At 60.1% G+C, this 13,476-nt stretch overlaps 1 protein-coding gene across 1 annotated transcript; it reads right to left on the minus strand.

Annotated features, from left to right (window-relative positions):
* Positions 1-513: 513 nt before the first annotated feature.
* ARHGAP33 (Rho GTPase activating protein 33) lies at positions 514-13,395 on the minus strand. Its single transcript, XM_044922179.1, has 22 exons — positions 13,382-13,395; positions 11,371-11,468; positions 11,207-11,291; positions 10,780-10,860; positions 10,538-10,675; positions 9,802-9,894; positions 9,153-9,275; positions 8,987-9,064; positions 8,837-8,903; positions 8,693-8,752; positions 8,445-8,597; positions 8,259-8,361; positions 6,981-7,125; positions 6,819-6,901; positions 6,627-6,734; positions 5,139-5,284; positions 4,345-4,498; positions 4,115-4,260; positions 3,957-4,031; positions 2,232-2,900; positions 1,748-2,139; positions 514-1,650 (listed from the first exon to the last, which is right to left on the minus strand). Exons 1-22 carry the CDS (start codon positions 13,385-13,387, stop codon positions 865-867), a joined length of 3,789 nt encoding a protein of 1,262 aa, XP_044778114.1. The 5' UTR covers positions 13,388-13,395; the 3' UTR covers positions 514-864.
* Between the last annotated feature and the right edge of the window lie 81 nt (positions 13,396-13,476).

Genomic DNA, 13,476 nt, shown 5'->3' on the forward strand with positions numbered 1-13,476 from the left:
CCCCCCCCCCCTCGCTCCCAGGCCCATCCCGAGCTCCATGGCTACTGGCTGGCAGCTCCAGCCTTTTTCCCCTACAGGAGCCCAGTCCCGAGCTGATCAGAGGAGGTCTCTTCTCCAGCCTGCAGAAGTAAGAAATGGGCCCTGCTGCCCACCCCCCCCCCCCCCCCCATCCCTTCCTCATCCCTGCAGTGACCCTGGCTCCACCCCTATTCCACTACTCCCCAGGATGGACCTGCTGGAGGAGATCATAGCAGAGCTGCAAGGTGGACAACTCGGAGACAAGTCCAGCCTCGACGCAGCTCCTGACACCGATCCTTAGAGTACCCGTGACTGCCTCTCTGCAGACATCGCCCCTCAGAGCCTCCCAGCAGTGACTTCCCACGCAGCACTTGCTGAAATGATAAAGTGATAAAGTAACCCATCTGTCTCTGCCTCTTTGTTCCCTGAGTCTGGCCCCAGCATGATACTAGCACCTGTGTTTTCACCGTTTTTATTCATTAATTTTGTCAGATGGTTTAGTGGGGGGTGTGGGGGGAGATGGGCAGGAGCTGTTCCCCAACCCCCTGTGCACAGGTCAGGACAAGCTGGGGGCTCCTGGAGGGAGAGGGAAGACAGGGTGTCAGCCTAGCCCTCAGATTTGTGCGAGAGCCCCCGGGACGGGAGGATGGTGGGGGGATGGGTGTGCCCTTCGGCCCAGGGTAGGGAAGCTATAACAGGTTAGGGACCCACATCAGAAACAAGTTACAAAGTTAGAAACCTGGGGTAGGGGTCAGGAGCTCAAGAAAATACAAAACAAGGGATTAGATGGGGCCAAGACCAGTGAGGGCAAAGGGAAGGGAGGAAGGTCTCTCTCCCAGCTGTGGCTCAGCAGTAGCTTCGGGTCTGACCCTCAGAGTGGAGGGACCAGCTGGGAGTGGGGTAGGGGGGTGGGGGACCAGCCCCCTCCCTTCCTTGCCCCCCATTCCTGTACAAGGACCCTCGGTGGTGCTCGCCCCCCCTCCCGTAGGCCGGTGGGGCTGCCCTGTACAGCAGGAGAGGCTCTGGAGGGCCCCAGGGCGTAGGCACCCTGTGAGGGGTGTGGGGGCCCCAGGGGGCCCGCTGTTTCTGGGGTAGGCGGGGGGCTGGGGGGCCAGGATCTGAACGGCTCCGGGGGTGAGCAGGAGGGGAGGAGGAGCTGGAAGAGGCAGGTGAGGGGCCCCGGGGCCCCAGAGCTAGATTAACATAGAGGGGCTCGGGCCGGGTAGGGCGCCTGGCGGGATGCTGGGGGGCTGAGTAGCCAAGGTGGTCATGGGGAAAGCAAGAAGGGGCTGGTGGGTAGCTGAGCAGGAAGTCGGGGGACCTGTGGAGTGGTGGCGATTGGCCAAGCAGGCCATATGAGGCATTGAGCCTATCTGGGGGCATAGAGCGAAAGGGACTCCAGGACCTAGTGGGGCCAGAGTAAGGGGTTCCCTCACCTGTCTCGATTTCATAGTACAGGTTCTCTCCCCTGTCAAGTGGTGCAGGGGGACCTAAGGGGCTCCTCCAGACTGGGGCTGGGGAGCTGGGCTGGAAGGATGGGGAACCCAGGGGGTACAAGCCTGGTTTGGGGACCCCAAGGAAGGGTGGCAGGCACTCCCGAGGGGCTGAAGAGAAGAAGCCGGGAGTAGGAACCTGTGGGGGGACAGAATACAGGAACTGAGCTGCCATCTCTGGCTCATCCCCACACCCCCTGAACCCCCCCCCCACCTCTCCTGAGCTGGGCACTGACCTGGGCAGGGCCTCTGAGTCCCCTCCTTGAGGTCCCTGGGGGCCGCTGGCTCCTCACCAGGCTCCCGTCACTTTGTTGCCTTGGCAGGGAGGGTGGGGGTCCAGGAACCCAGGCACCTGGGTGGCCTAGGGAGTTGGGGGCCGGCCCAACCCCTGAGGTCCCTGGGGGCTCACCGCTCACCTCCAGCGACAGTGAGCGGTGGAAAGGGGAGTGGGGAGCAGAAGGGGTGCTCCCATGCTCCTGTTGGTTCTGTCTCTGGGCCACCTGCTGAGCCCGCTCAGCCAGGGCCAGGGCCATGAGGCGTGCTGGGTTCTTGGGGGGTGGGGGTGGGGCCCCCCCAGGGCGCAGGAGGGACAGGGGTGGGGGCAGCAGCGGTGAATCCATACCAGGACCTACAGAGAGAGGAATGGGAAGAGGAGTCAGCCAGGTCTTGGGTGCAGCTTCAGGGTCTATAAGGGCATGGGGTAGGCTGAGCAGGACTCACCAGGCTGGCCTTGGGCTCCCCGGGGAACAGGCAGCGCCAGCTTGCTGCAGATCTCCTGTTGGCAGGTGTCACTCAGCTGGGCCTCGGCTCCACGCAGCAGCAAGGGGATGAGATGGGGCCGTAGGCCCGGGCTGGGGCTGAGGGCCGGCGTTGGGGTGACTGAGGCAGGCGTTCCCCCGGCCCCCAGGAGCTCCAGGACAGCAGGTGGCACTGATACAGCCAGGGGCTCTGAGATGTCCAGGGCAGTGGGCGAGGCAGGGCTGGCGGCCCCTCGGGGTGAGAGGGCCTGGGGGGTCACCCTGGGTGGGAAGGCGGAGGCAGGGGCTGGGGGTGCCGGGCTGGCGGGGGGTGCCGGGTCCCCTGGTGTGGGGCTGCTGCAGCGAAATGTAAGGGGATCGAAGTCGAGCCCCCGGAGCCCCTCCAGGCAGCGGGGTGGGCTGAAGTCCAGCTCGTCACCATCATCTAGCCAGGCTGAGGTTCGGTGTGAGGGGGAACCAGAGAGTGCCCCCAGCCCAGCTGCTGAGGATCCAGAGGACGAGGACTCCGAAGAGGAGGAGGAGGAGGAGGAGGACGAGGACAGGCTCTCGCAGGAGCCAGCAGGTGCCGGGCCCACAGGGAAAGCGTCACTGCTGGAGTGGGGTCGCCGGAGCCTATGCAGCCTCTGGAGGCCTGGAAGGGGGGGGGCAGTTAGGCGTGAGGGGCCAGAACTTTACATACGCATACAGCAGTAAGGGTGGGTTAGGCTGGGCAAGTTACACGAAGAGGCACTTCTCTGGTTAGGGTCACAGTGGCTGTAAATCCAGGGATTTGCTGTCCAGACTCACAGTGAGAAAGGAAAGATGAGAATCATTCTACACCCAAAGGCAAGACTGACGTCTGACAACAACACGGCTGGTGAGCAGGAGACCAGCGGGACCTCCCAGGCTCTCACTATTGGGAGTGCAGATTAGGGCGACAGTTTTTTGGAAAGCCACCCGGCCTTGTCACGTAAGGTTGACCGTGAGCATGGCCTACAGCGCGCCCCTCGGCTCCTGGGTGCTTGGAGCGCTCTCCAGAGTGTGGGCGCGCAGCGAGTGCTCACCAGAGCCCCCAAGCCCCTCAGGGGTAGGACAGACAAGTGACTCTGGATGGGAGAGCCACACATGGATACCAGAGAGCAGCCAAGAGGAACGAGCCTGAGCTACTCTCAGCCGCGTGGGTGGCAATGAGCGGAAAGTCAGGTTCCACATCCAGCACCACCCCCCACCCTTTCTTAGGAGACCTTTAAAGTTTCAAAACAGCTAGGACTGTGCCATATGTTATTTATGCAGAGGCCTGTAGGTGGTAAAACCTTAGAGCAAGGGGATGCTGCCCGTCAACTCTAGGGGACTCCTCTGGTGGGCAGGCAGCAGACAGGGAGAGGGGAGGAGCTTACAGGAAGGGAGTGGGGTCTTTTAGTTCTGGCCAGTGGGTTCACGGATGTTCGTTTTATTATTTAGATTTCTTTTCAAAAGGAACGAATAAAAGCCTGAAAGGACCCTGCCTGGACCAATGATCACAGTACATCATGAACCAAGGGTGATGCTTTATCTAACACATCGATGGTACCTCGTGTCCAGATTAGGAACTAAAAAACAAAACAAACAACCCCAACCCCCCAAATCTGAAATACATTTAGAGGCCACCTCAGGGCCGCCAGCCCTCCCAGCCGCACCGGGGCCCAGGCATGAGCCACCCAGCGCTCACCAGCCCCGCTGGCCTGTGATGACAGAGACTCCTCACTTTTGGCAGATCTCAGTGTGACTGTGTCAGGTCGGCCGCCTGCGGGGAGAGGCGGAATGGTCAAGGGCACTCCAAAGTGCCTCCCCCCCCAGCCCCAGCCCCCACTCCCTGCCGCCTCTGACCTGAAGGTGGCGGTGGGGCACGGGTGCCCCCCAGCCAGGGTAGAGGCTTCTTCCGGGGGATGCTGGGGCCCCGGCCCAGTGCAAAGAACGTCTTCCAACTGCTTCCCCCTGGCTTTCGCTGTTTCTCGCCTCTCTCCCCTTTCCTCCTGGGGTTTGCGTGAGACACAGGAGGCAGTCTGAGGATCTGGGGCCTCCAGGCTGGCCCTGTGCTCCCCCAGCATCCCACTCACCTTTCCACAGGGGAAGCCGGGGCCTTGGGAGCGGTGGGCTCGGTGGGAGTCCCCAGCCGGCCCTGGGTCCGAGCCTGGGCTTCCTCCAGCGTCAGCAGGCGAGTGGAGGGGCCGCTGCCCGCAAGGGACTTGGGCCTGGGGAGGAGGCAGCGGCCTAGGGAGTTGGGAAAGGGGGCAGCTGTCAGCTCGGGGGGGGCCGCTCAAGGCCACAGGCAAAGCCAAGCGCTACAGCCCAAGCCCCGGCCCCGCAGCGTGCCCACCCGGGCTGGCAAGGCAGGGGGCCAGGGCGGATCAGGCGGGAATGGGTGGGCAGCAGGCAGGTGAGGAGGAGGAGTGAGGCAGAACGAGCTGATGAGGAGGCAGCTCCCGGCAGCCAGCGAGGGCAGCGGCTCTGGCTTCAGTTACCTCGGGCCAGAGGGCCCTCCGACGTGCTGAATCCTGATTGGGCTGGGGTCCGGGGTAGGGCGGGGAGTCTGGGTGGGGCCGGGGCGGGGTCAAGTCTGGGGACCTCCCACCTCCTCCCTGGTGGACCCATGGCCCCAAGAGCCCCCAGGAGCTACAAGGGGTGAAGGAAGAACGATGTCCGGGCCAAGAAGTGGGGATCCTGAGCGTAGGAGCTGAAATGAGAAGGGGGGGGAGGGGTGGGAGAGGCCGGGGCGGGGTCCTCAAGGAGCCAGGAGGGAGGTCCAGCTTCAGTGGGGTAGGGATAGGGCTGGGAGCCCCCCTGCCCTCCCACTGCAGCCCTAACAATGAGGGGGCAGTAGCCAGGATATCAGAGGGTGGGATGGGCATACCTGCAGGGTCGAGGCCAGCAGAAGTGAAGGTGTCGCTAAACAGGACATCCACGTGGGTGAGCAGGAATTCCACCACCACGGACTGCACCCGTACCTCCCTGAAGGCTGCTGCCCCACCCAGCCCCACAGACTCCAGTTCCATGGACCTGGATGAGAGGAGGGGGAGGGAGGCCAGGTGCTTTGAGCCCCAGCTGGTGTGTTCCAGCTAGGCACGATGGGGAACACCTTTGACCTTACCAAAGTGATCACATCCAGAATTGGGTTCTCAACCTTTCCCCAAGCCCCCTCCCTCCCTGCCTTCCCCATCTCAGTCAATGCTCAGGCCAGACACCTCCAGGTGTTGTTCCTGACCCCTCTCTTTCCCTCACACCTAAATCCTGGGTCTCTCAGCAATCCCCGTCTGCTCCACCCACAAAAATCTCTCCAGATTCTAAACTCTTCTCCCCCACTGTCCCCACCGTGGCGCAGCCTCCATCCTCCCACTCAGAGACATCACAGCAGCTCCTCCCTGGGCTCCCTGTCTGTCCTGCCCCCTGCAGTCTGCTCCCGGCCACAACCAGATGGAGTCTGTGATGCCGGGTCAGGGCCCTGCTGGCCCAGAGCCCTCCCCTGGCTGCACCTCTCTCCTGGCAGAAGCGAAGTCCTCACCATGACCCACGAGCTGTAAGTCACTCCTCTGGCTGGTCCCCTGTCACCTCTCTGACGTCATCATCGCCTCCCCCTCAACCGCTCACCCGCTTGCTCACTCGCTCCAGCCACACCGGCCTCCCTGCTGGTCCTCCAGCACAGCAGGCGCCTTTCCAGCCTCCAGACACTGGCACTTGGCGTTCCCTCTAGCGGAGACGCTCTCCTCACAGGTGCGCACATGGGTCCCCCCCTCGCCTCCTGCACATCTTGACTCAAATGTTACCTCCTCAGTGGAGTCTTCCCCACCCACTTTCTTTAAAATTGTCAGCTTCCTTCTCTCTCTTTTTTTTCTTTGTCCTAATAGTTCTTATATAAATCCCCCATCTCGTGGACCACCTATTTTATTTAGGACAGAGAGCTCTCCGGTCTCGGTCACCATCAAATCCTCTGGGGCTCACGCTGCTACTGGCCTTAGGAAGACTTCCTATGGAAGCCTCCCCTGCCGCTCTAAAAATTTCAAAATGCCATGACCCCGTGCATCTCCCTTCCCTGCTTTGTAGTCTTTCTCCTTAGTACTCATCACCATCAGACCATAGTCTCTCTTTTTCTTGTCGATAGCTCATTGTCCCTCTCCCCCATGAAAATGTGAGCCTGGCAGCACAGGATCCTGCTCATTACCGGGTCCCGGTGCTGAGAACAAGAGCTGGCACCCAGGGGGTCCTTAAGAAATATGTGTTGAATGAAATGAGTCAGAGAACAAAAGTTGGGTGGGTGGGCTCTGGGTGGGAGGTGTGGGGCAGGCTTGAGGCCCAGCCTGAGGAAGGGAGCTGAGGGCGGCAGGCCGGCGAGCCGCCAGCTTACCGGAGCAGGTTGGGCGCCCAGACAATGGCCAGGTTGCGGGCATGCATGCTGGTGTTGGCACTGTGTCTCGCCATGCGGGCCAGGTGCCTCAGCAGGTACTCCAGGGTCCTGGGGGTGGGAGAGGAGGAGGACACCTGAGCCTCAGCTCCCTTGGGACCCCACCACAGGCCTGCCCCGCCCCTTCTGGCTTACCTGTAGTGAGGCGGGGGCAGCTGCTGGATGACGTCGTGGACTCGCACCAGGCGCTCCTCCTCCCCGGGCACCGACATGGCTTCCTGAGATGATGCACAGGTGTGACAGGGGCTGGGCCGAGGCATCCCGGCTCCCTCCGACCTTGCCAGCTCCCTTACTCACACTGAACTTCCCATAGAGCTGGTACGTGAGCAAGGGATTCGGCAGCTCCCGGAAGTAGAGCTTGCAGAGGGAGGACACGCTGTGGATGTCCTGCAGGAAGGCGGGGCCGGACAGTTCAGGGATCCTCTCGCTGTCGAACTCATGCCTGAGGCCACCAGGTCAAGGAGAAGAAAGATCAGGTCAGAGCTGACCCACCTGGCCATGTTCTTCCTCCACTTCCCAAAGCGTCCACACACGGATGCAACCCTCTTCCCGTGCCGGGCTCTTCAGAGGCAGAACCTTACGGAACCCCCCAACAACTCTGTGTGCCCCAATGAGCATGCCCCATTTTACAGGGGAGGACACTGAGGCTCAGGTGGGAGATGCTCCTGCTTGCGCCTACCCGAGGCCATCTGAATACAGAGCATGACCACACACGTTCCTTCTACGAAGTTGTCATTCTGGCTTCAAGAGGTCACTGGAAGATGTGGCCAAAATCCCAGCAGCCCCTGCTCAAAACTCTCTGATGGTGTCCCCCTGCTCTCGTGTGACCTCGTGCCTTGTCTCTCAGAGCCCCAGGCTCCACACTGTCACCTCACACCTGTTAGCCCCAGTGCTCACGCCTCACTGCTCCCCACCTTAGACTGTTCTTCATGTTGTGCCTCCTCAGCTCAGACCCTCCCGTGGTTACCCCCTTACTCTGAGTAAAAGGAAAATCCTAACAGTATCCGAAAGGCCCGTTTGCTTCTGGGACATGAACTCCTGCTGCCTTCCCCTTGCACTACCTGTCCCACCATGGTGAAAGCTCATTCCAGGATGTCCACACAGCCGGCAGCCTCACCTCCTCCAGAGCAGGCTCTCCCCCAGGCGGCCTTCCCTGCCCACCTTATTTAAAACTGCAATTCCCTCCCCAACTTATTATGATCCTCCTTACCCCATTCTATAGTTCTCCATAGCACTTGTCACCTACTGGTACTCTCTCATTTCCTTGTTTGTCTCTTCTTCCAGCATGTGAGCCCCATGAGGGCAGGAATCTCTGTGTTCCCAGTGCCTAGTGCGTGGCATGTGGCTGGTGCTCAGTGAAGGTTGATCTCTTTGCTTCCAATGCTTATTCTGCTCTGGCCTTTCAGGCCTCAGCTTGGGTGTCACTTCCTCAAAAAAACCCTCCCTGCCCCCAGCCCCGCCTAACTGCCGCCCCCACCCAGATAACTCTGTCCCCCGCACATGGCACAGGGCCTGGGATAGAGATGATGCTCAGTAAGTCTTTGCGGAAGGAAGGGCTTGGTGGAGGGCCCTCACCGTAGCCTCTGGATGTTGGATGACACTCCTGAGAGCCGGTAGATTCCATCCACCACCCCGTGGGCCTCAATAAACTCAGAGCAGCAGCGAAGTACCTGGGGCACTGGGAGAAAGCAGGGGCTCAGGTCTGGGCAGGCTGCAAGAGGGTGGGAGGAGTGGGCGGGGCAGGTGGACATGAGGCCTCACCATCCTGGCCTGAATTGCTGAGGTGCTCTCCAAGGTCACAGCCAAACACCCTCTGCCGCAGGATGCCCCGCTGCCGCAGCCGCTGCCGAGAAGGGCGGGAGCGCATGAAGGTTCGGAGGAGGCCAGCCAGCTTCCCACGTGGCCGGGGCACAGCTGGGGGAGTAAAGGCAAGCCACAGAAGGTCAGTGCAGCCACTGGTCTTATGGGAGGGTGGGGTGCGCAGGGGCCTGGTCTCTTGTTCCCATTACCTGAGGTCAGAGAGGAGACACCCTGGGGCGTTGGGACACCGCATGGGGGACCATCGGCATCTGTGGCGTGAACAACGGGTGGAAAGAATGGATGACAGGCAAAGGATGCAGGGAGGCCTCCCCATTTTGCCCCCTGGCACTTACCCCCCTTTAGTCCTGGACCAGGCCGCTCTGTGAACAGTTCCACACACTCACTGGGGAAGAAACCGACCTGAGGAGGGTTTGGGGTCAGTGAGTGGGCCACCCTAGCTGGCACGATGCCCTGGCCTGCCCGTCCACCCAAGCAAGGTTCACCTGGAAGCCTCGTTTGCCCCGCCACCAGCTCCGATCCTCAGTGGGTGGCATGTCGATCACGGAGACAATGTCTCCCACCTGGGAGCAGGAAGGTAATCAGAGGGAGGGTCAGAAGGGACAGGGGAAGTGGGGAGCCCTGCTGGAGTCTGCTTCCCCCCAGCCTCACCTCGAAGGACAGCTCATCTGGTGCCTGGGCTGTGTACCGTTTGATCACGTGCGCAGCGGCCACTGCGGGGATGTTAAGGGAAGCCTCCTCACTGAGGAGCAGTCGCCGGCCGTGGTTGTCCAGCTGAGATGGGGAGAGGCCAGAAGAAGGGGATAATAAAGGCAGAGCGCGTTCCTCTATGCCCAGTAGAGGCCACTGCCTGTCCCCTACCTAAGAGCCTCAGTCAGTCAGAGCTATTGGTCAAACACCGCAATTCTTGCCCAACAAAGCCCCTCCTTCCCTCTCATGTCCCAGGACACCCCTGTACCCTCACCCTCCAGAGCAGACACTGCACATTTGCTATCTGAAAACCTACTGGTTTGAGCCACTGTGGGCCAGGTGTTCTAGGAGTTACAGTCAAACCCATTTCTAACTGATATATCTTGAAATCCTCACATCCCCACAGTCCGATGCCTGCTCACACACACACACACGCACACACGCACTCGTTCTCTCTCACAGGCATGTGCCCACACAGACCCTGAAATACCAGAGCCTCCTCCACTCTGGCTTGTTTCTTCCCTGTGCCCACACACACTCTCGGACTGGTTCTCGCTCCTCAGACAGCCCTCGCTCACTCCCAACTCCAAGCCCCCCTTCCCGGGCCCACCTCCATCCAGGTGAGCACAGGCCCGCAGTTGAGGTTACTGTCCACCAGGCCTGACAGGGTCTCCAGGTATTGCAGCAGCAGTGGTACCAGCATCTAGGGGCAGGTTGTCGGGGGGGGGCTTTTGTGAGGGGACCTTGAGAGAGTTCGCTGCCCTCTTACACTGCCCTAGCTCACCTCTGGGCAGGGCTGAAATTCAGCCTGAATGCATGGGTGCTTCTCCACTGGTAAGCACTGAAATATATCCGTATCAATTAGTAAGCGGGCCATGCCGAGCTCCTGTGTGCCCCCATTGGTCTGGGCTATGCTGACTCTCCCACCGAATCCCCTGGAACGCCTCATGCTCCTAAAACTGAAAGGAGCCTCCCTGCTGCAGTTTCATTCTGGGCCTCTCCATTCTGACTGGTTGGAACCTGGGCCATACCAGTGTTTAAATATTTCACTATCCTCTCTCTTTTTTTTTTTTTTTAAGATTTTATTTATTTATTTGACAGAGAGAGAGAGCACAAGCAGGGGGAGCTGCAGGCAGAGGGAGAGGGAGAAGCAGGCTTCCTGCTGAGCAGAGAACCCGATATGGGGCTCGATCCCAGAACCCTGGGATCATGACCTGAGTCGAAATCAGATTCTTAACCGACTGAGCCACCCAGGCGCCCCTCACTATCCTCTCTTGATGGCTTCACACATTGCTCATGAGGACACACCATACGTGAGGTGGGGGCTGAGACAATAAGCAGTTTACCTGGGCAGCCCTGGCACCCTCTGGGGGTGGGGGAAGCTCTGGGAGGCAGGAGAACCTCCTGTCAAATATGCACCGGTGTAGGTGGGCATCCAGGGATCGGAAGTCATCATAACTTCGGAGAACTGGCCAGGAACGGCCCTGTGGGATCAGGAGAGACAGAAAGGAGCAGTAGTCCCGTTACACTGAGCTGAGAACCATGAAGACCCGTCTGTCAGGCCAGATGAGGAGAGGGGTGGCCTCACCTGACAGGTCACCTGCACCCCAAACACCAGCTCATTCTCTCCAGAGAAGCTGGGGCCTTCACGCTCTGGAGACAGCAGGAGCTGTAGAGGGAAACAAAGGCCTGGGTTAAGGGCCTCACTTTTGTTCCAGTCCTGACCTTTCTAGGTTGGCACTATCTAGAGATGGATCTGTGTCCCCTGCCTGGGCCTCCCTAAGGATGTCAGTCAGAGTACAGGGTCCTGGCAGAGCAGACACCTAACAAAAAGTTAGGTGAATGAATAAAGAAAGGAAGGGATGAATGAATGAACCGTTCTCCCCTTCCACCCTGCAGCTCCTGCCACCGACCGCTCAGCTATCCCTGAGATAGGTTTCAGGGGTACAGCGGCTGATATTGCTTCAGGGTTGGGTAAGATCGCACCCTCCCACCTGGGTGCAAAGCCCTCCTACCTGAATATGGCCAAAGTCAACATTCTCATAATGGAAATGGGCACAGTCAGCCAGCCGAGGGAAGGGACCTCGAGGAGCCGAGAGCCTGGGGGACAGGTAACACATCACTGGTGGCTCCTGTGTTTGGCCCCCCTCCTAAGCTGAGCCTCACCCTCACCTCTCACCTTTTCCCAGTCTTCCCCTTCACACTGGGCCCCCCAGTGTGGGGCAAGGGCTGCACCGAGCCCTCCCCTGGGCCATCCAGGCTGTCAGTGCTGCGAGCCTGTAGAGCAGAAAGAAGAATCAGAGGCCTCCAGAGATGGGAGCCGAGAGACAACGGGAGCATTGTGATCTGTGAGCCTGGGCCCAGAGGCCCGAATTGCTCCACAGGCTGCCCTAAGCATGGAGCAGAAGGGGGGCGGGTGACGGCAACTAAGGGTAGGCCTGCTTCTTCGTGTGTGGTCTGGGGTAGGGGGCTGGAAGAGCAGAGACTGAAGGTGAGGCAGGGAGAGCACACACTGGTACCACCTCTCCCTGTTTAAAGCCCTCCTTTAACCCCTGCAGAGTATAGTCATCTCCCCTATGTGCCTCTCCACACCTTTTATTGATGTCTGGACAATCAGAGCTCCCATCTTATCAATCTTCCTGCTTCCAACCTCTCCCCTCCTGCTAGCTTCTTCACAGCAAGCGCCAGTATAATTTTCATACTACACATATCTGCACGTCTCTCCACAGATCATAGACCTTCAATGGCTCCCTGTTATCTTCAAGATAAAGTCTGAATTCTCAGGTTTGTTTACCTCTCCAGCCCCATCTTCCCCCCACGGCCTCCACTCTCAAGAGCTCTCAAACTTCTAAGAGTCCAAAAAAAGCACCATCTTCTCATTTCCTCCTAGGCCTTTGCAAAGGTTCCCTCTGCATGGAACACTCTTCCCCCTCCTTTCAGTAGGTTCCCTCCTCCTCATCCCTCAGGTCTCATCTCTCTCATTCCCTCCTCTTGGAAGTTCTCCCTGACCTGGGCTGTGTCAGCCTCCTCTTCTAGACGACTCTATCACCTGAGGTTCTCCCAATCCCAGCCCTGAGCACTCTGAGATATCACTGGTGACAAGTCCCTCTCCCCCAGTGGACTGTGACTGCCCCAGGATCAGGGACCCAGCACAGAGCTGGGCACAGAATTGATGCTCCTCACAGGTAAGGTTGTGCCTGATTCTTCTCTGGGTCCCAATGCCCTGTCACACAGCAGGAGCCCCGTAAAATCTGATGAATAAAATAACCAGCTGCCAGATCGGGACTTCCCAGGCTGGGCTCTAGCCTCTCCCTCCTTCGTATCCCTGCAACCTCAGGTTCATCCTTGGGTCTCACCCTCGGTTCTGTCCCTCTCCAGCCCATGAAGCTCCCCAAGGCAGGACGGGAGGTGAATCTCTTTGCGTCTGGAACATGGGGTCTGCCAGGAGGTATCAGGGAATGTCTGTTAAGTGAGCGAATGAGGGAATGAATGGATGAATGAGCAGGAGCAGCATGGTGGGAAAGGGAGATGGTGGGGAGGGAGGCTGAGGACAAGAAGATGGAGAAGGACCCAAGGATCTAGTGAGAGGTACACTGCTGGCTTGGGGTTGGGGTGGAGTAAGAAGAGGGGAGACGCTGGAGAGGCTGAGGTTCAGGCTGATGGGGGGGTGGGAAGGGTTGATTGAGAGGGAGCAGAACGGAGTGAGAATGAGAAGAAAAGGGTCAGGCTGAGGATGGAGCCGGGTGGGGGTGGGGCTCAAGAACGCGAAAGGGGCTGGTGGTAGGAGGGGGAGGGGGCTAGCCAGGGAGGGGTGGAGATTGGGAGAAGATGGGAGGATGGCTGTGGGATGGGGGCTGGCGAAGGACCCAGGAAGCTTCAGCAGGTCCCTGGGTGCGGGGGACACTTGGGGGTGCGGGTCCTTCCCGGGACTAGCCCATCCCCCCCAAGCCTGGGTCCTCGGCCACTGTCACCTCCATCCAGGGCGTGGAAGGGGATGCACACTGAGGGGGCGGGGCCGGGGTAAGGGCTCGGGCCCAAGACCCGGCCGGGGGACGAGAGGGACCTGGACGAGGGGTGAGGGGCGGCGCAGGCCGCGGGCTCGGGCGGGGCCGGGGGCGGGGCGCGCGGGGCGGGGCCGCGCGCGGACAGACTGACACGCGGACGGACTGACGGCCGCGTGGGCCCCTCACCACCATGGTAGCGTAGCCTCCTCAGGCGCCGGCAGCGCTCGATCCTTCGCTCGTCGTCCTCGTCGCCGCTGCCGCCGCCATGGCGACACAAAGGG

Source organism: Neomonachus schauinslandi, chromosome 16 (assembly GCF_002201575.2).
Source record: "Neomonachus schauinslandi chromosome 16, ASM220157v2, whole genome shotgun sequence".
Classification (NCBI taxonomy): Eukaryota; Metazoa; Chordata; class Mammalia; order Carnivora; family Phocidae; genus Neomonachus; species Neomonachus schauinslandi.